Source organism: Melanerpes formicivorus, unplaced genomic scaffold (assembly GCF_026170545.1).
Source record: "Melanerpes formicivorus ecotype bairdi unplaced genomic scaffold, bMelFor1.0.p_v2 SCAF_58, whole genome shotgun sequence".
Classification (NCBI taxonomy): domain Eukaryota; kingdom Metazoa; phylum Chordata; class Aves; order Piciformes; family Picidae; genus Melanerpes; species Melanerpes formicivorus.
Window position 1 is genome coordinate 3,626,031 of NW_027142410.1, and position 25,118 is coordinate 3,651,148.

The following is a 25,118-nucleotide window of genomic DNA, read 5'->3' on the forward strand; positions in this document are numbered from 1 at the left end:
AGTGAATCTGAGGGCAGTAGGAATGGACATCCAGACTGTTGAAGCCATGTCACTTTTACCATCTGCCTTACCAAGGGAGCCAACAAGGCTGTAGGTGAAGGATGCTGCAGACATCTGAAACATGTGGGGAATAAATAGATTTCTGCCAGTCAGCTTGATGAAGCCAAAAAGGGGAAGCAATACTCGGAGTTCTCTACTACCCTGCAGATCCAAAGTTCCTTGAAGAGGAAGTCTGGGGGCAGGGCAGACCCCAGCAGTCTGTGGCTGCATGTGCAGTGAAGCCAAGGAAGTCTGCTTTCTCCACTTTGAAGAGGTGGAAGCATCATACAAGCCAAGAGGAGCTGTTCTTTTCTGCAACCCTACACTCCTGCAGTGCCCAGTGAGAAAAGTCTTTATTCATCCCTTGTTTATTTATTAGAAAATCCCTACAGGTCTAGGCATTTAAAATGAAGCACTAGTTACATGGAATACATGCCCTTGAAGTCCAGAAGTTACTGGATATAGTGCAGAGGTGGATTGGGGCCAGCTATGACCCTGTGACCTCTGCAGGAGATGCTGGTATGGCTGTGAGCAGGGCAGTAGCAATCATGATCCAACCTTCTCAACATAATTTGCAGGATAGAGTCCAACTTGGCCATCGAGAAGTCGGCCCTTGCACCAGCCCTGCTCATCTTCCTCACTGATCTTCATTAGTTCTTCACCTAAAAACAAAACCAATCATTAGGAAACAGCCTTGAGAAAGGTAGCATGGCATTTTCCTCTGGCTCAGAAGAGCTGATGAAAAGCAAAAGCTAGTGGTTTGAATCATCACACTCTTCCCCTAATCACATTCACTACCACTGCACAGTTTAATCAAAGCCAGAGTTGCTGACCTCTTCACTCTCTCGGCTCAGCACCATCTTCTAGGCCAAGGAACTTCACAGAGAGCCCTTCACTTCTCCTGTTCAACATGAGAAATATTTGTGTGCCCTGCCCTTCTGCCTGCTTTCCTTCCACCAGAGGAAGGTGCTTAAAATAGAGACCAGAATGATCTTAGAAATTTACAGGCTCCCCTGTAGCAGGTGGGAAGGAAACTGAAGAGGCTGCAGAACTCTTGTTGTTATGACCCAAAATGACTATTCCAAGGCAGAGCGTTTGGTTTGGCCATCAAGGCCTAGAATCAACTAGTTTCCCAGACTATAACCAGGAAAAGGTCTTCACCTTCCCACATCTACTTTGGGAAAGGGCAGAAAGGTCCCCTTCTCCACCCTCTCATCCCTCCTTCTGCCAGAAAGGGAGGTCTGACTGCAGTAGCAGGCACATCCCACACTGGCAGAGGCTCAGAAAGTCATCTGCTGTTAAACTTAAGCCCTCCTTAGGCATGCTGCTCAGAGCAGTTTTACAAAGGGAATGACTAAAGCCATGCCTCATTACTTCTGCTGCCTGGAAAAAAAAGAGCCAAGATCTACTGTCACCTGTATTGTAAGATATTTGAATGTAATGAGTTAGTGTTAGGAAGTTTAGCAATATGCTAACACTGCAGCATAGGTATTGGCCTCAGGCACAAGCCCCTGCCAGACCTTATTGCTGTCTACAACTACCTCAAAGGAGGTTGTAGCCAGGAGGGGGTTGGTCTCTTCTCCCAGGCAACCAGCACCAGAACAAAAGGACACAGTCTCAAGCTGCGCCAGGGGAAGTTTAGGCTGGAGGTGAAGAGAAAGTTCTTCCCAGAGAGAGTTGTTAGCCATTGGAATGTGCTGCCCGGGGTGGTGGTGGAGTCACCATCCCTGGAGGTGTTCAAGAGGGGATTGGACGTGGCACTTGGTGCCATGGTTTAGTAGTCATGAGGTGTTGGGTGACAGGTTGGACTTGATGATCTTTGAGGTCTCTTCCAACCTTACTGATTCTATGATTCTGAAGGACTTGAGTACATTCTTAAAACAGCTGTATTTTGGAGAGGGGTAGCACAGATCAGAGACACCCTCAAGATCCAGGTGTCCTCTTGGAGTTGAAGAAGATAACTAAGAGGAAGGAAAGGGGAAGGGTCACTTTGCTCCAGCATTCTCTTTTTCTCAGTCCTCTGTTGCAAGTCAGGATCTTCACTCAAGGTACCCATTTTGAGCAAGTTTGTGAAGCTGGCTTTTGCCAGTTGAACTCTGCCTTCTGCAGGGCCTGTCAGTCAGCTGAGCTTTCTCACAAAACTTTTATTTCTGGTCACTCCAAAGGACAATCCCGACCACCTATGTCATTCTTGTATCAATGGCACAAGGGAGAAGCATTTAATAAAAGCTTAAAATAAAGTGCAGAATAAATGCCTGAAGAGGTGCCTGCAAAGATCTGTTTTACCACATGGAGTCTGCTCTCCCTACAGTGTGACCAAGGCCTAAACAATCTATTTTTCTGTGGCTTCCCTGTCTTTTAGTGTAGAACAGGTTGGACTGCCCAATTTATCATCCACCTCAGAGGACAAGGGGAAGAAAAGTAACTATCATTTTTCAAGGGGACACCCAGTTCTTAAAGAGTGTTTCAATCATTAAGTCATCCCAAGCAAGGACAGCAAAAGGTTAGTAGGAGATTAGTGCTTCTGTACCTGCTTTAAAGCTCAGCTCATCAGCCTCCTGGCCGGTGTAATCATACAGCGCTCGTACCCGCACACCTGGTACGTCTATGTCCTCCTCGTGCCCATTGGCATCCAGGCACTTCTTGGGAGTGTCCTCATCTGACCACTCTGAAATGTCTTCCTTCCCTCCGCTTTTGTGTGGGGAAGGAGAGAGGAGACAAGACAGTTGTTAGCAGACTCATCTCTCCCCCACCTCCTCCTGAACCATGCACCACCCTGGCTGCCACTGAGACTGTGATGCAACAGAACAAAGTGCGAGAGGCACAAGGCAGCTGAGTGAGGGTGAACAGCAAAGAGAGATCTCAGGAGATAGTGGATTTGGTTGGAAGCATGTCAGCATTAGAGCCCCAGGGGACAGAAGGGTAACTCATTTTTGAACTATTTTCACACATGCACATTCTCCATGACCTCATCCTACTCTAGCAGATCCTCTCATACAGGGAAGCCCAGTTCTAACTGGAGAGCCCAGCTGTGTCCAGAAATTGTTCCAGCCAAGAATAAGAGAGACAGGAAAAGCCCTGTTTCCCATCCCAAAGAGATGTCTAGAATGCTGTTTTCCAAGTCAAGAGCAGAGGAGAAGAACAGCAGAGGACATGTGGAACCAAAAATCCCCTGAAGAGGCTATGTTTCATACTAACTTCACATGGGTGGGTGCCCTCAGGCTGTCATGGAAGAGGCTGTTCTGCTCCTCCTGATAGGAAAACCTGCAAATTGGCAAATAGGAACCTCTGAATCCAACAGACTGAAATTTAGTAGTGGCCTTTTCTGCCCAGTTCCCATAGGCCACAGTTCACTTTGTAAAGTAAGATGGCTACAGGAACTGTACGACCCACATCTCTTCATCCTCTCCCTATTCTCCAGCTTGCTTCCTGGCAAGGGAAGCAGCTATCCTTAGAATTGTCATGTAGTCACATTAGGGGGGGATAAAAAAAATAGAACAGAAACTCCATGACTGCATTTCAGAAGTTGTACATCTAACTGGCAAAGCTGCCAGGGCCCAACTATCCTCACTCTGTCTGGGAGGAAGCATCAGGGCAAAGCATGCCGGTATCTCACACGGCATTAATCTGTCTGAGCTAAATCTCCACACTAGAAGGATCTTTAGAAGGAAGGCACCCTGTGAGGCAGTATGTACCAGACAAAACAAACCACCACAACCCCCCCCCCCCACCCTCCTTCTGAACCCCTTTTCTGCCCTGACTTTTCCAGAATGGCACAGGCAAGGCCATGGGCAGGAAGAGACAGGAAATTAAGGAAGAAATCACTCTTTCCAGTAGAACTCATTCATGACTCCTGATGTATCCCAGACTTCAGCCCTTACCTTTGCCTTGTGTGCAAAGGGGTCTGTGAGACAACTCCATCCCGTGTAGGCAAAATGCTGGTCAGTGTGACATCATCAGCCATCTTGCCACTTTTCTCCTTCTTGGTGATTGGCCTCTGTGTTTCAAGGGACCATTCCTGTTCAAGGAAAAGCAGTAACACCATCAGGAAGGACAGAACACCGGGTCATACTTCAGTTGTGGCTGGGCTGGTCAGCCAAATGACCTTGCTAACATAACAGGCTCACTCCTGTTGAATTTCAAGGTGCAACAAGAGGAGCTGTGAGAAAATAGTAACAGGAACTCATCCCAAGGCCCTGAGAACCTAGCTCCTGTTCTTTGACCTGGCAAGCTGGTTGGCTAGAGTATTTGCAGTTGGGCAGGACTGCACATGTCCCATCAGGCACCAAAGACCTTGCAACATACAAATTTTAGGGAAGTCTTAACATCTGGAGCCTGCCAAGCAAAGGTGGTCTTGCCAACCCACCGTTTTCAGTCAAGAAGCTGCATGGTTGGAAATAGTACTAAAGCACTCTAGAACGTTCCATCACCTCAAACTGAGGCCAGTTCATCGCCATGCCTGGTCCATGAGTGTTGCGCCACCACTTCAGGTCCTCCTGGTTGTCTGCAGCCATGATGACTTGGTAGAGATCTCGATACAATGCATGAAAGCTATGAGCAGGAACAGACAGAACCACCTGTAACCAAGTTCCTCAGCAGTTTCCTAAAAGCCACAGCATTCAAAGTCCCACAGGATTCAGGATGCTACAGTAGCACTGTTTCAGCCCTAGGAGAACAGAGCCACCCTTACAGAAGGGACTGCCCATCAGATGGGACAGGCTTGTTTGGTGGGGCAGTGACTAACATCTGCCAGCTCTCAGCATAGCTCATCAAGTGATCACAGAAAGGGCCTGGCACATTCTTGCATATGGTCAGAGGCAGCTCAGATCTGTTGCCTCCAACTTCAAGTACAGGAGCATATAAAGTTTTATTGCTCTTGTTGTTCCCCCCTGTAGCCCCTACCTAAGGGCTACTTGGGTGCTTACAGCTATTATCTCCCAAACAGTCCCTTCAATCAGGACAGAATGGGTGTAATAGCTATAGATACCAGAAGGCAACAGAGCAGCATTCCTCAGACTGAGATTATACATAGCAACATGGAGAAATGACAGAGTACTGAACAGTAGTGGAAGAGGAAAGGGTCAGAGGCAGGAGGCGGCCTTTTTGGGGAGCCTGGCACTGTCCAAGGTCAGAGACACCAGCAGTGGCCAGTCTAAAGAGCCCAAATGCCAGTTGTAAGACACACTTTCAAGGAGAAAGAGTAAGACCTGGCAGATGCAAGAAGGCAGTTCCTTTTCAGACAAGCCAGAACTGGCACCCCTCACCAGACCCCAGAGCAACCCAGGACACCAGAATTCCCTCCTGTGTCAGGGCTGGTACCTTTCATTGGTGGAGAGGTTGAGATGCTGGTGCAGATTCAAGAACATCTCCTTAAAGAAGCACAAACGCTTGCGCTCCGCTTCCTGACAGCTCTCAAACACTTGCTCCATGTCCTCCATGTAGCGGGGATTGTAGCGATTCAGATCTTCCAGCATCTTCTCATACTGATCCTTGCACTGTAGCAACCCAGGAGGACAGCAATGGTGAGAAGTGTTGCCTTGATGTCAAATCTGTGACAACTCTCCCTGCTCTGCCTTAGAAGTGACAAGTTTTTCCTGCCCCCTGCACTGCTGAACCTATAAACCACAGAAAGAATAAACACCTGCTGGTATCTCAGTCCATTGCTATCCTAATATTCTTACAAGTTCTTTGCTCTTCCTTGCTACATTTCACACCTTCACTCTTGCAGGCAGGCAAACTAGCTACTTTTGGTAGCCAGGTCTTCAGCTCTGCACCTCCAACCCCCCTATTTTATTTACTTTTAATTTGCTTCCTGCCCAATACCAGAGACAGACAGACCTGAGCCCTAGTTACCAGAGTCTCAGTCTAACTCACTGAACCCTCGACAACAGCACCTCCCACCTTCTTACAGGCTTCAGGAGGAGCCATTTAACTGAGAGACATTTCAACCAGTGCTTTTTCCATGAAAGAAGTATCCCTATGACCCACATCCACAGAACACACACTCACCTTCTCAGCCTCCTGAGTGCACTTCTCTACACGCTCCTGCAACTTGCGCAGCTGCTCCTGTGAGACAGACGCGTCTGCCTTGGCATGGTTCTCCCTTGTGTGGGCTGTTTTCTCCTCCTTCCTGGCTGCATGATAGTTTTTCTTAGAAGCTTCCACCTGTAGGAGTAGGATGCATTGAAAGCCACAGTCCTGATGACACTGATCCTCCATAACTCAGAGAGGTCACGTTAAAATTTGTTACAGTGTTTTGGTAAACGTTTCCGGACGTTCTAACAGGAATGGCAATTTGGCATTTAGCAAACTGTGCTCCAAAGGGAAGAGGTACCTCCAAATGGCCTTTTTCAGTACTCCCTGCCATGCAGGAATACAGAGTCTCTTACCAAAGTCTTTCCACATCAGGAAGCTACAAAACCACCAAGAACAAGAGGCCATCGAGACATCGAGCCCTCTGGCATTCTCTGCTACTCCAGCTAAACCTTGTTTGTTTGCCCAGTGGGTGTCTCAATCAGGCAGCCAGTTCACCTGCCCTTATCCCTCCTTCCTCATTCACACTTTACTCACATCTTTCATCTTCTTCACCCAGGGTTTCTGGGCCTTGCGAAATCCATCCTCTGCCTCCTTCGTCTCCTTGAAGCCCCCAATCATCTGCTTGTGGTAGGCCTCCTTTTGCCAGGCCTTGATCTTGTCTGAGTCTTCACCAATCAGCTGGTTCCGGACAGCTAAGTGAATTTCACTCAGTTTGTCTGCAGCTGTCAGGAAGGCATGCCAGGCCTTCTCCAGAGTACCATACTGTGGACCTGCAGGCAGAAGCACCAGAGTGGCTCTTACACCTCCTGCCCACCAGAAGAGAAAGCAGATTCTTTTCCTCCTACACACACCTGTCAGTATGGAGTTGCTTCCTTAATGTGCCCCACACAATTCAGCATTGGGTGGTCTCCACGCAGCTCCAACAAGCAGCATCTAGACTGGCTCTTACAGCTGGCTAAGATGGACATTTCTTTTGGGCAGTCTTAGCTGTACCAGATTGACAAGTTTTCTGTAAAAATTCTCTTCATAGATCTGGCCTGAGCTTCAGGGCAGAGAGCAACACTAATTCATGACTGAGGCTAAGCTGCTTTGCAGACCAGCAGATCTTTTGGGGCATTTGTCCCACCATTTCCCATTACTTTGTGAGATGAGCCCACTGCCATTAAATCACAGCATTGCTAGTTACTTTCTAATTAGAAGAAAAGGAAGAGAGACAGCCAAGTCATCTTTAAAAGGGGAGACCTGCAGCTTGATTTAAAATGTGGACTGCCCAAAGACTTGCTAAAGTTGAACAGATTATTTTGTGTGTAACCAAACACCTGACAATGCAGAGAACACCTCTCCAAGTGAATCAGAAGACTGGCTACATGCACAAAAAAGACACCCAGGAAAGTCAGCCCCTTGGGGAAGGGAAGCCTGTCCACCAAGGCAACAGCACCACCTCAGTAAGAGGCTGCACTCAAGGAAGAGAATGCAACAACTGCATCCTGTTGCCAGTCTTTACCTTTCTCCACGTTGGTCCTCCACTTGCGGGACCACTCTGTGAGCTGCTGGGCATAATTCCTCTCTATCTTGGCTCTCTCCTGGAAGCAGGAGATTAAGTCATTGCAGAGTCGGTACCCATCGTCCACTCGCTTCACTGTCCGTTTGTAGTTTCCAGCCTGAAATTTCACACATGGTTATGTTGCACTGAGTCTCATGTTCCTTCAGAATACACAGCAGCAGCTCAGTTGTTGCATGGGGAGGGAGCACAGGTCCTTCTGAAGCTAGCAGCTGAGACCTTCCTCTGGTACCCTTTCAGGCAGGCACAGCAATGGAAGGAAAAAGTCAAGATTCTTTGCTTGTCTCTCACAGCTCAGATGAGTGGTAGCTGAACAGGGAACATATCACTGCATCTGGGAGGAAAAGGGTTTCCTCCCTTCAGTATAACACAGTGTTACTGAACTTCCACAGGGCCGTTCCCTTTCACTCACTCCTTAAGAGCAACGTATCACCCAGGAACCTGATACTCAACCGCCTAATTCCAGTGAGGGGAGGCAAGAAGACATTCCTACCTCCCTCACACTCCAATTATCCTTCCTTACCTCCCAGAAACTGCCCCCAGGAGCCTCCCCACCAGCATCATCTTCTGATGACATCACCCTTGTTTTCTTGCAGCAGAGAATTTTTGCAGATTTCAGTGGAGCTGAGAAGAGAGAAAAAATACAGCACTGGATGAGCCTTTCCAGAGAGAACAGCTCTTCACGACTCTTGAAGATGGTAAATCCCAATTTACTACCCTGCACAGACTACTACATCCATCAGAGATCTAGGGCACCTAGAGATCTAGGACCCCCTTCCACCCTGCAGTGAAAAGGCCTCCTTGGTAGGCCTGCAGCATGCTGTGAAAGGATGTTGCAGAAAATCATCTTGCCAAACCTAAGGTGTAGGGGTCCTTGAGATGTTAGTGAATCCAACACAATTCAGCAGCACCAGACATGTCTGCAGACTTCTTTTTCTTAACCAAGGCTCTCATGAGAATAGCAAAAGCTACATGAAATATGCCTTGAAAGATATTTAATAAGTCTTCTATCAATGGAGATGACTCCAGCTTCCCAGTATGACTCAGGATTATGGGATTACAACAACTGACTGGAGAAAACAAGGCTCAGCAGTCAGCAGGCAGGCATGTCTTGAATGGGGAGGAGCCCTATAAAGCTGCCCACCAACTGAGCTGGCTTTGAGCAGAGCTACAGAAACACATTGGGGCACATGCAGCCAAAAGGCAGTGCAGCACACGTGCTGGTTACCCAGCAGTACTGCTGCCCTAGAAACATCCCTGAAGAGCTGGTGTTTCCACTACACTCACTGCATTAGTCTGAAAATCTAGGCTAGAAGGTAAAAGGTTCATCTCATGATGTTGTCTCAGCACTTCTACCCACTCCCCTACGCTAGTCTGTGCTGCCAGCTTGTTTCTGACGTGGTGCAACACTATGGATTCCTTGGGGAGAGGTTCAGGGGTTGCTCTTCTGCAGAAAAGGAAGGGGGAGTGATGGAAAAAGGCCCAAGTCCAGTCATCTCCACACAAACACACTCCATTCTGGGCAAGTCTGGGTTAATGCAGCATAGATGTCCTTTGCTGCCACTTCTCCTCTTGCACATTCCAAGTTATAAAAAGCTTCCCTCACACCCCGGAGAGGTATCTGCAAATTCTGCCAGCCCACAGAACACACAGTAGAGATGAAGATCATATCAAGAGTCCACATCTCCCAGCTCCTGCTGGGAAAATGCCACAGAGTGGCATGAGCCACACTGTGAAGCCCCTCAACACAAACTGCAGGAATTGCCTGCATTTCTTCTGGGAACAGTCTGGCTCTGTTTGCTCAGTCTCATCCCATGGAGAGTGTCATTAATGCTGTTCTGCTGGTTTTCTCCAGAAAGCTGAAAGTGCTGAAGCAAGTTAAATGGGACATGACACTCAGGTGCACAAGCCTTGAAACCTGAAGAACACTTTGATTTATGCCACCAGCTGTCCCAGTTCTCCCTCCCTGCCATTTGTCAGAAGGCTGCAAAGCTATCTTCCATGCATGCAGGCACACAACCCTACTATGGTCTCCACTAGCTACGTACCTGAAAGCTGAAAGCAAGATGCCACAGGGGATCAGTGAGCAGCTGGCAAGTGTATCCCAAGCTCTTCAAACTCTGTGAAAGAGACTGAAGGAGACAGAGATGGGCACAGTTAGACACTTCTGCTCCTCTGCACAGATGCTGCCTGTTCTGATACATCCCAATCCCAGGGATGTCCCCCTTCTGCCAGCTACTAGGAGGGGCACCCTCTGATATAGCAGCTGCAGCCACTGTGCCTCCTGAGATGCCACGTTCCGGCACGTAGGAGATGCCAAATCCTTGTGTCACAAGATCTAACCCCAGAGAGAGTTAAAATAGAAACAGTGGGGCAGCATGACAGCTCTGTGCAGGAAAGGTAGCATCACAACAGCTGAGCAAAAGGCACCATACATGGGGCCTGGTTCCCCCCTCACAGTACAATGTCCAGTCTAACAAACCCCACCACCTCCACACACTGCTGTACAAGCTTCTACACTTCATTGGCTTCAGGAGAAAAAGGGAAGGGCACACACATGCACTTTTTACAGTCCCTTTTTACTAAAGGTGAAGAGGACTTATACACAAGACAAAAGACTTCATATATCTACATTTCAGAAACAACCTCAAACCTCTAAGAATGCACATTCTGCTCTAGAGGCATAGAGTCCTTTTAGCAGCAGAGCACCTAGCACTGCCTTGGTAGGATGTGGTTCTCTACCAGCACAACTTTTCCTTTAGTTCTGTGAACTATCCACATGACATTCTCAAATACTTTGCCATTATGACACAGGTAACTGTCATCACCTTTCCACAGGGGAAAGGCAAGTAAAAGGCCTGCAGAAGTTAAGGGAAGTGAGAGCAGAAAGAGGCATTTTTGGTCACCTCACAGTCACTTCTCTGAAAATTTGCTTCAAAGTCAAACATCTGTTCATTTAAAAAACAGTCAAGGAAAATCCCTTTCTACTCAGCCACTAATATCCACCCAGCTGAGGCTGGAAGATTAGGGCAACCAAGAGTAAACACAGCTCAGAGTGGAAACTGCAAAACCTAGAGGCAGGACTTTACCCAACATTGTCTTAATGTCTGGCTAAAAGAGGGAAAGAAGGTAGGAAAGAGAAGGAAGGAAAGAAATGATGGACTGGGTCATTGCAAGCAGGCTAGTAACCTTTGGTCAGGAATGTGGAGGGGAATAGTTGGGACACCCTTGCATTATCCTGGTCACTGGATAAAGGGTTATGGCTTATTATAAACTTTCTAAGAGTTCTCTGTGGTCCCCAGTAAAACCACACTACATGTTCCTGAAATTAAACAAAGCTTCATGAACAGTCATGTAAAAGTAGACTTAAAACTGCCCCAGACCCTTTCTTTCTCCTCATCAATGAATGCACAGATCAATTAGATATGACACATCAAGGATGTGTCACTTTTTCCATGCCACACCCTCACCCCCACTTTATCAGAAAGCAATGAATCACAAACGTGCCTTCCATCTCTGGTTTCCAATTCAGGCTGACTACACAGTGCTAGACTTCAGGGGCAAATGTGGGAAGCTCTTGTGTGTCAGAGTGCTTGTCTGAGGGATAGTCAAGCAAATAAACACCAAACCCCAATAAGCCCAAACACTCAAATTCGTTCTTTTTGCAGTTTCCACATCAGAATTTGATCCATACTTATTTTCTTAGGAGTTAGAAACCCAAAGAACTGGATTTGCCATCACTAAAACAGGCTGTGAAACATAGTAAGTAGCAACTGTGATGGATCAAACAACATAGCCTCACAGCCTCTGTAGACAGTAGCCAAAAGCAGGTACCTTCCCTCACTCTGAGACGAAAGCAAACACTCATCATGCCTCCAAGCCTCTAATCACTTGTTGACAGAAACTTCCTGCACTGGATGTGCACCCATGAATTTAGCAACACTCAAAGGATTTTTCTTCTATTAATTTCTTCAACCTCCTTTTGAACCCACATGAGATTTCAGCATCATGGGGCAAAGTGTCCCACAGCTTAAGGCTATACTCTAGTCATCAGCACAGTAGCTAGGTGGGAGAACACAAACCAGGGTAACATTTCTACAGACTACTCTCCATGACCTGAGTAGCAGCCACTTCAGTATGTATTTCCATAACAGTAGTATAGACTTCACTGAAGTCCAGAAAAATCCAGCCTGGTAGAAGCAAAAAGGTCAAAGAAGAAGGAGGACCCTATTCTGCTAGGCTTTTTCTGGACTTTACATACTCCATGAACCCATGTCAGTCAGCAGATCAAATTGGATCTGCATGCAGACATAGGGAAGGTTCTTAGTCCTGCACACAGGCGCTGAAGAACAGCTGCTGCTGTCATCCTGAGCCCTAGAAGAGCAAAGAGATTGCCACTCCATCCCTTCATGCCTAGTTATTCCTGAAACACCATGTGTTGCAAGCCACCAAGAGCTTGAGACCAGGCAAAACCTCAGTTTCCCAGGAAAAGCCAATACGTGAGTTACACATGCTTAAGGGTGGAGGTCATTTTACAGCAAAGTAGAGATGACAGGGCTACCTTGTGGACAGCCTGATGTAGCAAGAGTCACCATGTACATGATTCAGGAGGTCTGGCAGAGCCCACACAATATGAGCAACGTAGCTCAAGTTATATTGAGTCAAACAGAGTTATGTGTCTCAGCAACACAGGAGATTCCTCCTCTGCTAAGAAGAGGCTATCTAGCACACCGTGTGCGCAGAGCAAAGGAGGATTTATCCCTATCTTCAAACCTTCAGCTCTCACAGTTAAGAGCTAATTAAGCCAGCAATGTGCCCCTGTGGCCACGCAGGCATCCTGACGTCATCAAGAAGGGTGTAGCCAGCAGGTCAAGGAGGGTTATCTTCCCCCTCTATTCTACCCTGCCGAGGCCTCATCTGGAGTAGTGTCCAGTTCTCAGCTCACCAGTTCAAGAACAAGGGACTGCTTGAGAGAGTACAGGAAAGGGATACAAAGATGATTAGAGGACTAGAAGACTCTTATGAAGTAAGGCTCAGTGACTTGGTTTTTTTTAGCCTAGAGAAGACTAGGGAGATCTTATCAATGCTCATAAATACTTACAGGGTGGGTGTCAGGAGAATAGGGTCAGTCTTTTTTCAGTAGTGCCCAGTGACAGGACAAGAGTTAATGGACACAGACTTGAACAGAGGAAGTTCCATCTAAACATGAGGAACTTCTTTACTTGGAGGGTGGTAGAGTGGTAGAGCACTGAGACAGGTGGGCCCAGGGAGGTGGTGGAGTCTCCTTCTCTGGAGTCATTCAAAACCCACCTGAACACCTTCATATGAGTTCAAGCTGCTACAGGTGAACCTGCTCTGGCAAGGGTGTTGGATTAGATCTCCAGAGGTCTCTTCCAACCCCTATCATTCTGCTATCCTGTGATACCTGAGACTGCACTGGAGCTCCTGTAAGACAAGCTCTCTGAAGGAGAGAAAAGAATGACTACGGCTCTAGTCACTTGACATGTCTGCAGGCTTACAGATGAGGTCATCACAGACACTACTGCAACCAGCAATGTCAGGTAAATAAACCAAACAATGCAGAAGAGCTCCACAGAGCTACAGCCCTTTCTGCTAGCAGTGCTAGAAAAGGTACTCCCCTCCCTTCCCAAAATACCTGCTCTCACCTATGATCAACATAGTTACTAGGCCACACTTGCTATCAGCTTCCTATTAAATTACCTAAAAAATGCCTCTTGGTCTTCAGCTGCAGAAAGGCAGAATGGTTCATGACTACCTCACTGGTACTGAGCTTCACCTGGGGAAATGCCAGAGGGCTTGTCCTGGCAGAGCTGTAGAATAGCTGTGTTCCTTTGTACAACAAACATCAAGTTGTTTGTCCTACTCCTGCTCTAGTCAGTGACACATCTCAGACACCAATCTCTGCCCTTAACCCAAAGAGTCAGGCTAAAACCTTCCTTTCCAAATGTCAATCTTGCAACAGGCTACAGGGTATTGCCTTCCTGTTTCGTGTTTGCACAACACAAATACAACAGGGTCCTGATCCATAAAGAAAACTTCTAAACCAAATAGTAATCATCACTCCTCACTTCAGAAACCTTTCCCCAAGGCAGGTAAACCACAGAGATGCTCTTCCCTCTACACCACACTACAATACTTCCAGCCTCCAAACACCCAAGGCATCACTCCTGTGCATTGCTCAACTGCCTCCTGAGACTCCTTGTGAGCAGTTGTTTTTCCTAGGTTTGCCAAGAGCAAGTCTCTGAACCCTACAAATGCTCAAAGGGCTGATGCATGCAGCCCTGCAGGAATTGGTCCACAGAAACAGAGCTTGTACATTGCACCAGACAAGGCCTTCTGCCCAACTCTCCTCCCCTTTCCCAAGTGCAGCAGCAAATACTGGACGCAGGCACAAATACAATTGAGTTTGTCCCTACATATCCACTAATGGCAGCTAAGGCTTTGTTTGAAGCCCATTTTTATTGTGGGCCAAGTTCTATAGAAGTGTTCCATGGTAAACTAAACAGGGGTTTTAAATCAGGAATGGGCTGCAACTAACTAATTTCCACTTTCAGACAGAAATTAACACCACAGGGAAGCAACATGAGATTCCTGTGACTGGTCTGTTTGCTTCTCAGAATCACTTTTCTGTATGGCAGACAATGATGAAGGCATTATTTCCATTCTAGGGCACGTCCGGTGTAGGCTGCAGATAAACATTTCAATCTGAACACACAAAAGAATGACAGCCCCACCTCTCCTTACAGGATCACAGGCATGATTTTTGATTTATTTAAATTATTTTTTTTCTGGTAATCTGTTGTCAGAATGGAATTAGAAAGCTGACTCCAGCAGTGTAATGAATTGGATTGCTGCTGGGACAGCAGTGCTAGGAAGGTCCCCGATGGAAACAATTAAATGGGGCATGGGACCCCATGTCCTTTCCAGCCTTACCATCTCAGGAGGTGCATGCCCAACAGCTCTGAATTAGTGACCAGGCTGGACGAGGCTCTGGCCAGCCTGATCTAGTGTGGGGTGTCCCTGCCCATGGCAGGGGGGTTGGAACTAGCTGATCCTTGTGGTCCCTTCCAACCCTGACTGATACTATGATACTATGACTTCAGTGATGCCCAGTAATGTGCTCTCCGCTTGCATTACATAAGAGGACTGATACTTACAGGTGTAGTAACCTTTCTAAGGAGGGGCCAGTTCTTCTCTACAGCTATAGAGGGTGCCAAATCACGTGAAGATTCTCCAAAACTTCCCTTAAAGATATTTATCTTATTGCTGTGATCACACCCTTGCTAGAGTCACCTGACTGGGAAAGGGACTAAGAGCCAGTGTTTCCCAGCCGCTCCCTGAGCGCTGCAGCCTGCCAAGGCCGCCCAGTGCAGTTTCAAGCAAGATTTCAGCTGATCTCTCCACTGAGGGGAGGACAGAGCCATCGGGCAGAACAGTAACTACACACAAAGGTCACTTCAGTTACATGCAAGCCTGTCACTGAAGCCCATCTCCCAGACCATGATTCTCTAGTGGCTGTCCACAAGCAAAACTCCCCATGATGACAGCAAAGTACTAAAATACAGATTAAGTGTTCCACATAAAGTGCTGACCTATCTGTTGCTTCATTATTCTTTCATATTTTACACCACAGCTCTTTTCTCTTTACCATCTTCACATTCAGACCAAGCTCATGTACTGAAGAGACACCCCCCATGTGTTAACCCAAATTGTCTTAAAATGTGCATTCAGAATTACTTACTTTCCATGTTACCAGCTATTTCCTGTCAGGTTCTCAGAGACCAAGGCTACCAGACAGGCTTCTACCAACACACTGCTGCTGTCTGAAGTCTGATGTCTCCTCAATGATATAGCTTTACTAAGCAGAAATTGTTTCACCAAGAAAAGGGAAAAATCTGTTTTCCTTTCCAATATGATGCTGGAGATCTTTAGTATTACAGGAATGCAGACCTAACCCAGTTGGGACAACAATAGGAGACAATGCTAATTAAGGAATACATTTGGCTATCAAGGTCTCTGTTACTTTTCCCCCAGTTGTTCTTCCTATGGAAGGTTTGATTATAGTCTCAATTACCCACAGAGCTGAAGGAGGGAGGAAACCAGTGCTGGACTGGTAACAGGGCAACAAGCCATGCTGTTTCAGTATATTCAAGACAATTCCTAGAATAATCCTGACATGTATGCTGTGTCTATGTATTTAATAGGCAGCTACAATGAGGAGCAGGGGAAAGCTAGTAAGAAAACACACCCCAACCAACCAGGAACAACAGCACTACCTTAGCCTACTTTCTTAGCCCTGTGAACAGTGTAGCTCCTGCTCTCAACATTAGTTGGTATTCCCACTTCCCCATTCTGCCTTACTCCTTTATCAGGAGAAGATTTTAACCCATGCAGGTGTTGAAAACCTGTTATCTCTGCTGTTCCACTCCCCAAGCCTCTTGACTTGCATGCTTCCATACTGGGTACTTCCCAGGATACTTCCTACCCTGCTGCCATAAGTCCCTGAAAATAAACACCAAGCTTGCCAGCAAATACATGCAACCATCTCTTCCCTTTTAGTCAGAAAGGAACCCAAACAACTGGTAGCCATTTATTCCTAAGCCACTGACAAACAGGTGTTTAAAGCTCCAGCCAAAGCTATTACACCCACCCTCCACAGTCTCAAGCTACACTAAATACAGACAGTTTTTCCAAGATTTAATCTACATTTCACCCAGTCATGATTTTTTTCTGCATTCAGTGACTGGTGGCACAAGATCAATAGTACATCCTGCAACAGTTTACTATACCTTAGTACAGGTGACTTACTACAACAGCAGGCTAAGCCAGTTCACCCACTTCCAGCCAAGCTGTCTGTAAAGAAGTTTGTCATGTTCAGCTCTTTACACAGACAGCAGTCATCCAAACAGAACAAAAGGCTCCGGCCTCATTCAACCCTGAGCCAAAAGAATAGAAGGTGGTATCAGAAGTGTTTCCTGTGGTTGGGGCAGGGGGAGGGGGAAATCAAACTCCTGTAAGTTCCTGTCCATGGAATTTTCTCCTCCAGTGATTGAATCACCTTGCAACCTCCAGAACGAGGATCAAGTTTACTTGAATGCATTAAGAAGTCCTAAGGAAGCAGACTGCAATCAATACAATCAACCAACCTTCAGAGGACCCATAAACCAGTTAACACCATTCTAACACTGCACTCCTGGGATTTCTTGCTTCACTGTTGTGACCTCTGTATGATGTAACTCCAAAGAGAAACAGTTTCCACTGGGGACCTGACCAACAAGCGCCTTTGACCAGATAAAGCAAGAGGTAGTTCAAGCAGTGGGTCTGGGACCTGTCCGAGATGGTCCAGACATTAAGAACATTTTGTACACGGCTGCAAGTGACAATGGTCCAACCTGGTGCTTGTGGCAAAAAGCTCCAGGGGAGACACGTGGACGACCTCTTGGTTTCTGGAGTCGAGGTTACAGAGGTTCAGAGGCTAATTATACTCCAACAGAGAAAGAGATTCTAGCTGCCTATGAAGGAGTAAAATTCAGCTTCTGTATGACCGCTGTCTGGGTTTTTTTCAGCTTAGTACATACAGAAATATAACTTCGAGCACTTTGCCAATTAAGATAAGGGAGTTTAAGATTCCAGTAGGAGAAAGAGTAATTATAAGTGATGGCTGGGATCCAAAGGTGATTTATTTGATGTGTGTGGATCTGCTGCTGATGATAGCGATTGCGTATTTGTTCTATTCTTTGCACCAGGAGAGAAAGTATCTAAGGCCTGCTTCGTTGCTAAGCATAGATCAACTGTACAGTAGTCATATGAAGTCTCCAACCAGTCTTCTCTGCATCTTCCTCTCATTTGGAAGTCACTGGGTTGTTGGGTTTTTTTAATCCAGACAGTTCTGCAACTTCTGGCCTCACTTTACCACCAGTTGTCCTTCCCATTATCTGTCTTTATAGGAAGGGGGAATGGAATAGACAAGTAGCAAGTATTTTGCCATTTGGACCAAGAGCATGACAATCATATAGCCAGTGTACTAAAAGTACTGCATTTCTTCATCTCTGGCTGCTTCAAACAGGTTTCTGGTTTTACTTAGTAAAAGCAGATTTACTGAAACTGTTCACTATGTGAATACTTTCCTTCCAGATATTTATAATCGGCAGACAAGAACCTGAAAGAAGATCACCATGAAGGTGTTTAAGTTCATCCAGTTCCTTGCCCAGTTCCAAGTCCTAAACAGGCTGTAGAAGCAAGTACAAGCAACTTTTTGAAGGGAGAGCTGAAAAAGGTAAGATGAGTGATAGGACATCTATTAAGGTAAGGGAGAAGAATGAAATAAACATCACACCTATTGCTTCTGTTTCACACTGTAGTCAATTCAATTCCTCTTCTATGGTGAGGCTCTCTGTTCACCTTTTGTTGCCAGAAATAGATTTACTCACATGCTTCCTCCCAGGGAAATCTAAGCAACACAAAGAGCAACTGCAATTCTAAGACAGACTTCAGTACCATATGAACTGGCAGGGATATATACCAGCTCTTCCAGAGTAGTTTTGCACAGCCTTTTAAGGCACCAGGCATGTAAAAAGAAAGCATTGTTTGCTCTGTGGACTGGAGAGAACGTCCAGTAACTCAGATTTGCTTCCTAGCATCTCCCAATTCAAGAAGAGTTTGGCAGATCAAATCACTTTGTGGGTACTCCACTCCTAAAGATACTCATGTGTCTTTCTGACAGATTTCCCAGAAGCACACACAGATAATGAGGTTGAAGACAGACAGTCATTAGGAACTAGCCTGCACTGTGGAGATGCATACTTCATGCATTCTTCTTGAAGTTCATTATCCTGTATGTCATAGAGCAACTTTTATCTGCTTTCATCCTATCTGCACAGAATCTGCTCTTTGGTATCAGAAATGCCTCTTCAAGTAAATTTTTGTATCTCAAACCAAAGAGCAGGACCATTAATATCAATTACTTCATATGCCAGATGTTATCCAGAAGAATGCAGGCAAACACAAGCACATGGGACAGTCAGCTCAAAGGGCACACATTACAGAACAGATTCTAAATGTTCAGTGTCACTGCAATGCAATTTGCTTTCTCAGCCCATAGCCCAAAGCAATTATCTCAGTTTCTGATTCTCAGAACTTAACCTGATGTGAGGAAAGAACGCTAGGAAGCTTTTAAAAAGCAGAAAGCACAAGCAGAACAATCCAGTGGGCTTTATTTCCACCACACACACATCCTCCTCCCCAGTGGTTTCCTGAAGCAGCTCCTCTCACAGCTCAGAACCCCGATTTTTTTGTCTGCATGGGGACAGAAGCCTACTGGAGTCAACTGCACACTTTCACACAGTTTTCCACAGGTCAGCAGTCCCAGCTACAATGAAGAGCTGACTGAAAATATCAAGAAGCAAAAATATCTAGAATCATTCAAGATGTGAAATATGCTGCATGTTCTTCCAGTTCTCCAGATGAGAGCTTCTTGCCCTTGTCAGAGGGGCCTACTCCAGAGCTCAACACAGCAGTGATGTAGCTGATACAGCTCAGCACTTGCAGGAACAGAAGATGTCTGGCTCAGCAGCAGGAAGAGTGAGGGAGAGGAGAAAGCTACTGGCAACATAGTCAATTATAGGCAATTGAAAAGACTGATCACATCCCCAACAGCCCTGGAGGCAAGCACCATATCTCCCTGCAAAGAGAAGAGACCCAGCTTGGCAAGCTTGTAGCATGAACAGGATTGAGCAAGCTGAAGACCGGGTAATGGTTAACAGTTGGACTCAATGACCTCAGAGGTCTTTTCCAACCTAAACTATTCTATGATTCTGTAACACTATTAGTTGTAAGTAACTTCTTTAGCCTGGAAAAACTTACTGACAGGTTTCAGTAAATAGAGTCCTACCACAGTCCCCCACCAAGAACATAAAATCCCACACAAGCCTAATGTCTCTGGATCCAGGCCCCCGGTACCATGGAGATCTCTCACATGCCTCTTCAGCAAACTACAATGCCCAGTGACAACCACTAGATTTAACACACACGTTCTGACTATCACAAGTCTGAAAGGCTCTTTCCTATTGTGCCATTCACAGCAAGGAGGAACCACTGAAGGCCGAGATACAGTTAGAATGCCAGTCACACATATTGCCTTAAAGCGGTGCCCAAGCTTCAGCCCACATTTCAGCTTGAAGGACATACCACTCACAAAGCTGGATGTTTACAGCAGAGACACCAGGTTCTTTACATTGACATTACACTTTGTGCTGCTGGAAAAATAGTGCCCAGTCAGAGGGCATTTGGATTTTAAATTACAGAGGTCACCATGCTGCAAGATAGTGGCAAAAAGCTACCTCTTGAACAGCTTCTTAACAGCTCCAAGGACACAAAGCCTTTTTGTTATTCCTCAAAGAGCAAAATCCCAAATTCTTCATGAAAACTTACAGATACAGTACTCACTGGTTTCTGTCCCACCCACTAAAGCCTTAGACTAAGATACTCAGGGGTGGGTTTTTTTTTTAATCTATTTGACACAGTTCTCTGTCATACAGTACCCTCTACACCCATCATGCTGAGTAACTAGCGATAAAATAGCCTGCCTGATCAGAAGGTCTGTTTCAAAAAGATAAAAGTCCCTCAAAGGGCTTAAACAGCTCTCCTATTGTTTAGGCATTCCCCCATGAACCATCAAGAGCAGCCCAAATTCACACATCACTGATCAGCTGATGGCAAAAATAGAGGCAGTTTATTAATGCTCTCCAATCAAGAGCATAGCTTTTTCCACTCAGGCTGCAGGCAGATACTTCCAGCTTTTGCGGTCCCCATCAATCCCTGGAAGCCAGCCATAACAGACCAAATAGTTCAAACAGCAACTGATCTCCAGCCCTCAAGATGGCCAGAATAAAGAAGGAATTTGCCATGCCCTGTGATGTAAGACACGAGTTCCTAACAGAAGCTCATGCTGACCCTGGTGCAGTCACTACTGTTTTTCACAGCTCTGCCATCTCCTAAGAACAGCACTTACATTACAAACATACCTGACTTCACTGCTGAATTAAAAACCAACCACAAAAGAAGCTATATAGACATCTCTGTTTATTGAAATGCATGATCATCCACAGAAAACCCAGAAGATTTAGGCTACCTCTCACCTGAAATGACTGAAAGCACCAATCATTGCCCTGTGGGAAAAAACAAAATCATTTGGGCCCATAAGATTTTTCAGGCTTTTACTACTTGGTTACAGAGTTTGCCAAGGACCTGTGGCATTTTGGCACGGTCCGATCGCACACAATTCTAACTCACTCACTGATGTTTGATCATGGACTTCCAGGTGGGCAGTTGTTCTCTGGCATATACATAGCTGACACATTAAAGTTACTGCTTTTTACAGCCTGAGAAGGGGAAGACAGTCTTCACTTGAACAAGTGTGGGCAAGCCAGAGAAGCTCAAACTCATAGGACAGAAGAAAAAAGCCAATAAAGCAATACAATACAGCAGACACAGGACAGGGAAGGCAGGAAGCAGCTGATCCAGCTCACACCTTCATTCTGTTCCAAGCTGCAACTCAAAAGATAATCTGGTAAATATTTTAAGGAACTTCTACTGAAGTGCCATTAATAACACAAAACACCACCAAAGCAGAACAGACTCTGTCTCACACAGAGCATCTTGTGCACTTCACAGAAAGGTGAACCCTTGCCCAAAAGAATGTGCCCAGTTATGCAATGCAAGGGGAGAAGCTCCACTTTGACTCCACCCAGAGACTAGCTCACACCTGGAGCAAGGAGTATCTAGACCCAGTGATTTTAGCCCACACACTGCAGTTGTGCATTCTACTCCCATTACACACCACAGATGACTTGAGTCATACCACTACGATGGTAAGGGTTAGCAACTTCTTGGCGACACCTCAATTTCAGGGCGGAGTAGGAGGCTCTGCTCAGGTTCTGCACTACCATCAATTGCCATCATATCAGAAATTCCTTCGTGCAAATTAGACTGGCAGTTGATCTGGAGGTTGATTTGAGACTCATCTCCTGTTTCAGGAGGCAGGGGCAAGGAAGGTTAAAAAGTGAACAAAAAGACCAAACTACTTTGTAGGGCCAGAAGCATGTCTCTGGAGGTGGTCAGCTAACCTCCCCCTCACCACCAAGCTCTGAGCCTCCTGCCAGCTGAAGAACTGAAGCAAGCAAAGGACACATAGTTGGCACAGAAAGCAGTGAAACTGGTTAATGCCTTTGGGCCACACTAGCTTCATTTATCAATAGCTTTGCTAAGATCGTGGTTCCCTCCTCCTGTGTACGGTGGCAAATCATTGACTATCTTCTCAAATACTGCATGTTCAGGCCCACTAATACCCTCCATGTTTATCAGTTTTTTCCTGCCCTGGGCCAGAGAGGACACGGTAACCCCCGCAGCCTGCCAGGAGACACTTCTGCAGGCAGCGCCCCTTGCCCTGCCTCAAGCCTTGCTCTCTCCTCCCTGACACGAAAACTGCTGTCGACAGCCAGAAGGGAGGAAAAGACCAGGACTGTCTCGTTTGCCGTACTCCTCACTCCGGCCGTCAGGAGTCCAGCTGAGGAAGAACATGGACCCCCTCTGAGACAAAGGGGTGCAGTCCCCCAAGCCTGGGCCCCAACGAGGCCCCTTCCCCCATAGGGTCCTGGAAGCCGCTTTACCCTCTCCCGCCTCGGCGCTGCCAGCGCCCGCGGCTCCAGTTTCAGAGTGGGAAGCGGCTCAACACGGATGCGGCACAAAGGGGCCCCTGTCCCCGCCACGGAGCGGAGGCGCTGACTCTGGAGGCAGGAGAAGCCGCCGCAGCCCCCAGCGACGGGGCGGCAATCCAGCCCAGGGGAGGCGGGCAGCGGGACACCCGGTGAAGGTCAGGCTAGCGGCTAGGCTGCAAAGGACGCTTAGGGACTGGAGCTCTCCCGGGCGGTTCCCTCAGCCCCCCCATGAACAACCTGCCGTGGACTGCGAACAACCCGCTGCCCCTCCCGGCCCCGCAGCGCCGTCGCTCCCCTGCGCTTACCGGGAGTCTCCGCTCCGCGACAAGCCAAACCGCGCCGAGCCGCCTCCCGATTCCCTTCTGCCCACAGACAGCGCCCGACTGGGCACCGCCTCCCCCTCCCGCCCCCCTTTCCATGAGAAAACTTTTCCCTCGCAGCAGCCAGCGCCTCCCGAGCAGCGCTGCCCGCCGCGGAAAGACGGCGGCGGGACCGGGCCAGGGCTCTGCCGCCGGGACTCCGGGAACACCACGGGGAAGGGGTCCGAAAGGCATCCCGGCAGCAGAGCGGCGCCCGGTCCCGGGAGAGCGGAGCCCGCGGCCGAGGTGACCCTGCTACTTACCTCACAGGCGGCGCCTGCTCGGCACGGTGAGACGCTCGGGGAGCAGCAGCCACCTGGGCTAGGAACAAGCGGGACCCTCCCCCTATTTCAGCGGCGGGAGACAGGGGCTCCTGCCCCGCCTCCAGCAGCTCACGGCGGGGCGGGCTCGGCCCGTGCGCTCGGAGCACTCCGGTGGCAACAAGGCAGCTCGAACAAGACGCCTGCCTCCCCGCCCCCCTCCGCCGGGCTCTTGATCCAATTAACGGGCGGCTGCTGCCGCCGAGCGGGCTGTGCCCAGGCAGGTGGGGCGACGGGGCAGCGGCGGCGCTCGCCACAGTGCTCTCCCCACGGGGAGAACTTGGGGTCGACCCTTCTAAACAGCGAGGAAGGGGCTGTGGGTTGTCCTTTCCCCGGGGAAAGGAAGTATGCCTGTTCGAGTCGCCCCTCGACATGGCGGGCTCCGGGAGGAGGAGGAAGAGGACAGCGGCGGCGGCCGCCCTGTGTGGAGCTACCCACCCAGACCGATGCTCGGCCCAACTCTTCCATCTCTGTGTTGTCCGCTGGGTTTGGGGCTTTAGTTAGTTTTCAGTTAGTTAGTTTGTGTGCTGTACTGGCCAGTTGACCCGCAGGGACCCGAGTCACTGTAATATGCTCAACGACTTTCCCAAACCCTGCTGCTGCCCAGGCAAAGAGCTGTGTCTTCGCTTCTGAGCATAGTTAGATTTCACTTTCCCCCGGGACTGGAGAGCAGCTTCACCCTCGGTTTAGCTTTGCATCCTTCTTTCACTTTCAGATCAATCCTGCCAATTCTGTTTGATTGCTCATCCTGTTCTCACAAGACCTTTATCTGAATAGTCCGGACCTCATCCTTAAGCCCTCAGTCTCTTTGTTAAAACAAGCAATTTTTTTTTTCTATGCCGGGGTTTGTCTGTGAGAGTTCACATTTCTAACACCAGGCCCTAGGTGCTATTTCCCAGGGATGCTAGGGCAGGGATTGCAGGAGCAGTGCTGGGAGGCCTTACTGGCCTGCCTCCTTATGACTGCTTCCGAGTGACTTGGAGGACAATTCCATGGAGCAGCTGTGTGTTTGTGTTGATGTTTATTTCATCAGTGGAGAAAGGAAAGACTGAGAACCCTACAGGAGGAAGAGACAAAAACAACGTGCTGTAAATTGGTTGCTCTCATTTCTCTGGAGCAGTACTGGGATGTTCTCTCTCTCTTTCCAATTGCTCTAGGTTCCATAGGAGCCAAATAACTGTGCTGGTGCCCTTCAGATATGAATTGCTGTGCTGGAAAGTGGATATTAGAAGTCATTCCACTGAATTTGTTGAGAGTATAAGCATCAACACTGTATTTATTCACACCAAACCACACCCCACTCTTTGGCATAGATACAATTTCAATTCCATTAAAAGTTGAGGTTTTAACTCCATTATCAAACTAATGAACATTAATGAAGAGTACAGAAAAGGCAAACATCTGTCAGACATTAATATTCTATATCCTGCATCTGCTCTATGTTATGTTTCCATGCTGATTTTGATACTGATATCCTACATGCTGTAGATCTAAGATAGAGTCATAGAATTATTTCAGTCGGAAGAGACCTCTAAGGTCAAGTCTCACCATTGACCTAACACCACCATGGCCACTAAACCATGTCCTGAAGTGTTGTGCCCACATGTTTCTTGAACACCTGCAAGGACACTGACTCCACGAGCTCCATGGGCAGCCTGTTCCGATGCCTGACTGCTCTTTCAGTAAATATTTTTTTCCTAATATCCAATCTAAACCTCCCCTGGTACAATTTGAGGCCATTTCCTCTTGTTCTATTATTTGATACCAGGGAGAACAGATGGGACTCCCACATGACCACAACCTCCTTTTGGGCAGTTGTAGAGAGCAGCGAGGTCTCCCTACTGCCTCTTCTCCAGACTAAACAATCCCCGTTCTCTCAGCTGCTCCTCATAAGGCTTGTTCTCTAGATTCCTTCACCAGCTTTGTTGCCCTCTGGACACCAGCTCAATGTCCTTCTTGTAGTAGATGTTTTCCATTCCTGGCCACCCCAAGGGTTGATTACAGGGCAGGGGTACTACATAGTGTGGCTGCTAACATAATTTCATTCAAGGCTGGAACAGCTTGGGGG

At 47.5% G+C, this 25,118-nt stretch overlaps 1 protein-coding gene across 4 annotated transcripts; it reads right to left on the reverse strand.

The window, feature by feature from the left end:
* Window positions 1-375: 375 nt before the first annotated feature.
* Window positions 376-23,150, reverse strand: PACSIN3 (protein kinase C and casein kinase substrate in neurons 3). 4 transcript variants are annotated; one of them, XM_068161538.1, is made up of 12 exons: window positions 22,994-23,150; window positions 9,685-9,768; window positions 8,160-8,260; window positions 7,580-7,736; window positions 6,610-6,845; window positions 6,049-6,204; window positions 5,359-5,534; window positions 4,470-4,590; window positions 3,921-4,057; window positions 3,238-3,303; window positions 2,570-2,730; window positions 376-701 (listed from the first exon to the last, which is right to left on the reverse strand). In XM_068161538.1, exons 3-12 carry the CDS (start codon window positions 8,211-8,213, stop codon window positions 586-588), a joined length of 1,380 nt encoding a protein of 459 aa, XP_068017639.1. In that variant the 5' UTR covers window positions 8,214-8,260; window positions 9,685-9,768; window positions 22,994-23,150; the 3' UTR covers window positions 376-585. The 4 variants fall into 4 exon arrangements, with proteins under 4 accessions (XP_068017639.1, XP_068017638.1, XP_068017640.1 ...); XM_068161537.1 differs by lacking the exon at window positions 22,994-23,150 and adding an exon at window positions 22,677-22,758; XM_068161539.1 differs by lacking the exon at window positions 9,685-9,768.
* Between the last annotated feature and the right edge of the window lie 1,968 nt (window positions 23,151-25,118).

Bases quoted from the DNA above. Each gene is read 5' to 3' on its own strand.
- PACSIN3 (XM_068161539.1), bottom strand. From the start codon at position 8,213: ATGTCATCAGAAGATGATGCTGGTGGGGAGGCTCCTGGGGGCAGTTTC. The intron at 4,058-4,469 runs GTGATGGAACGT...TTCCTTGAACAG, and splicing joins TGAACTGGCCTCAGTTTGAG to GAATGGTCCCTTGAAACACA. The intron at 3,304-3,920 runs GTAAGGGCTGAA...GCCAATTTGCAG, and splicing joins CCTTTGCACACAAGGCAAAG to GTTTTCCTATCAGGAGGAGC.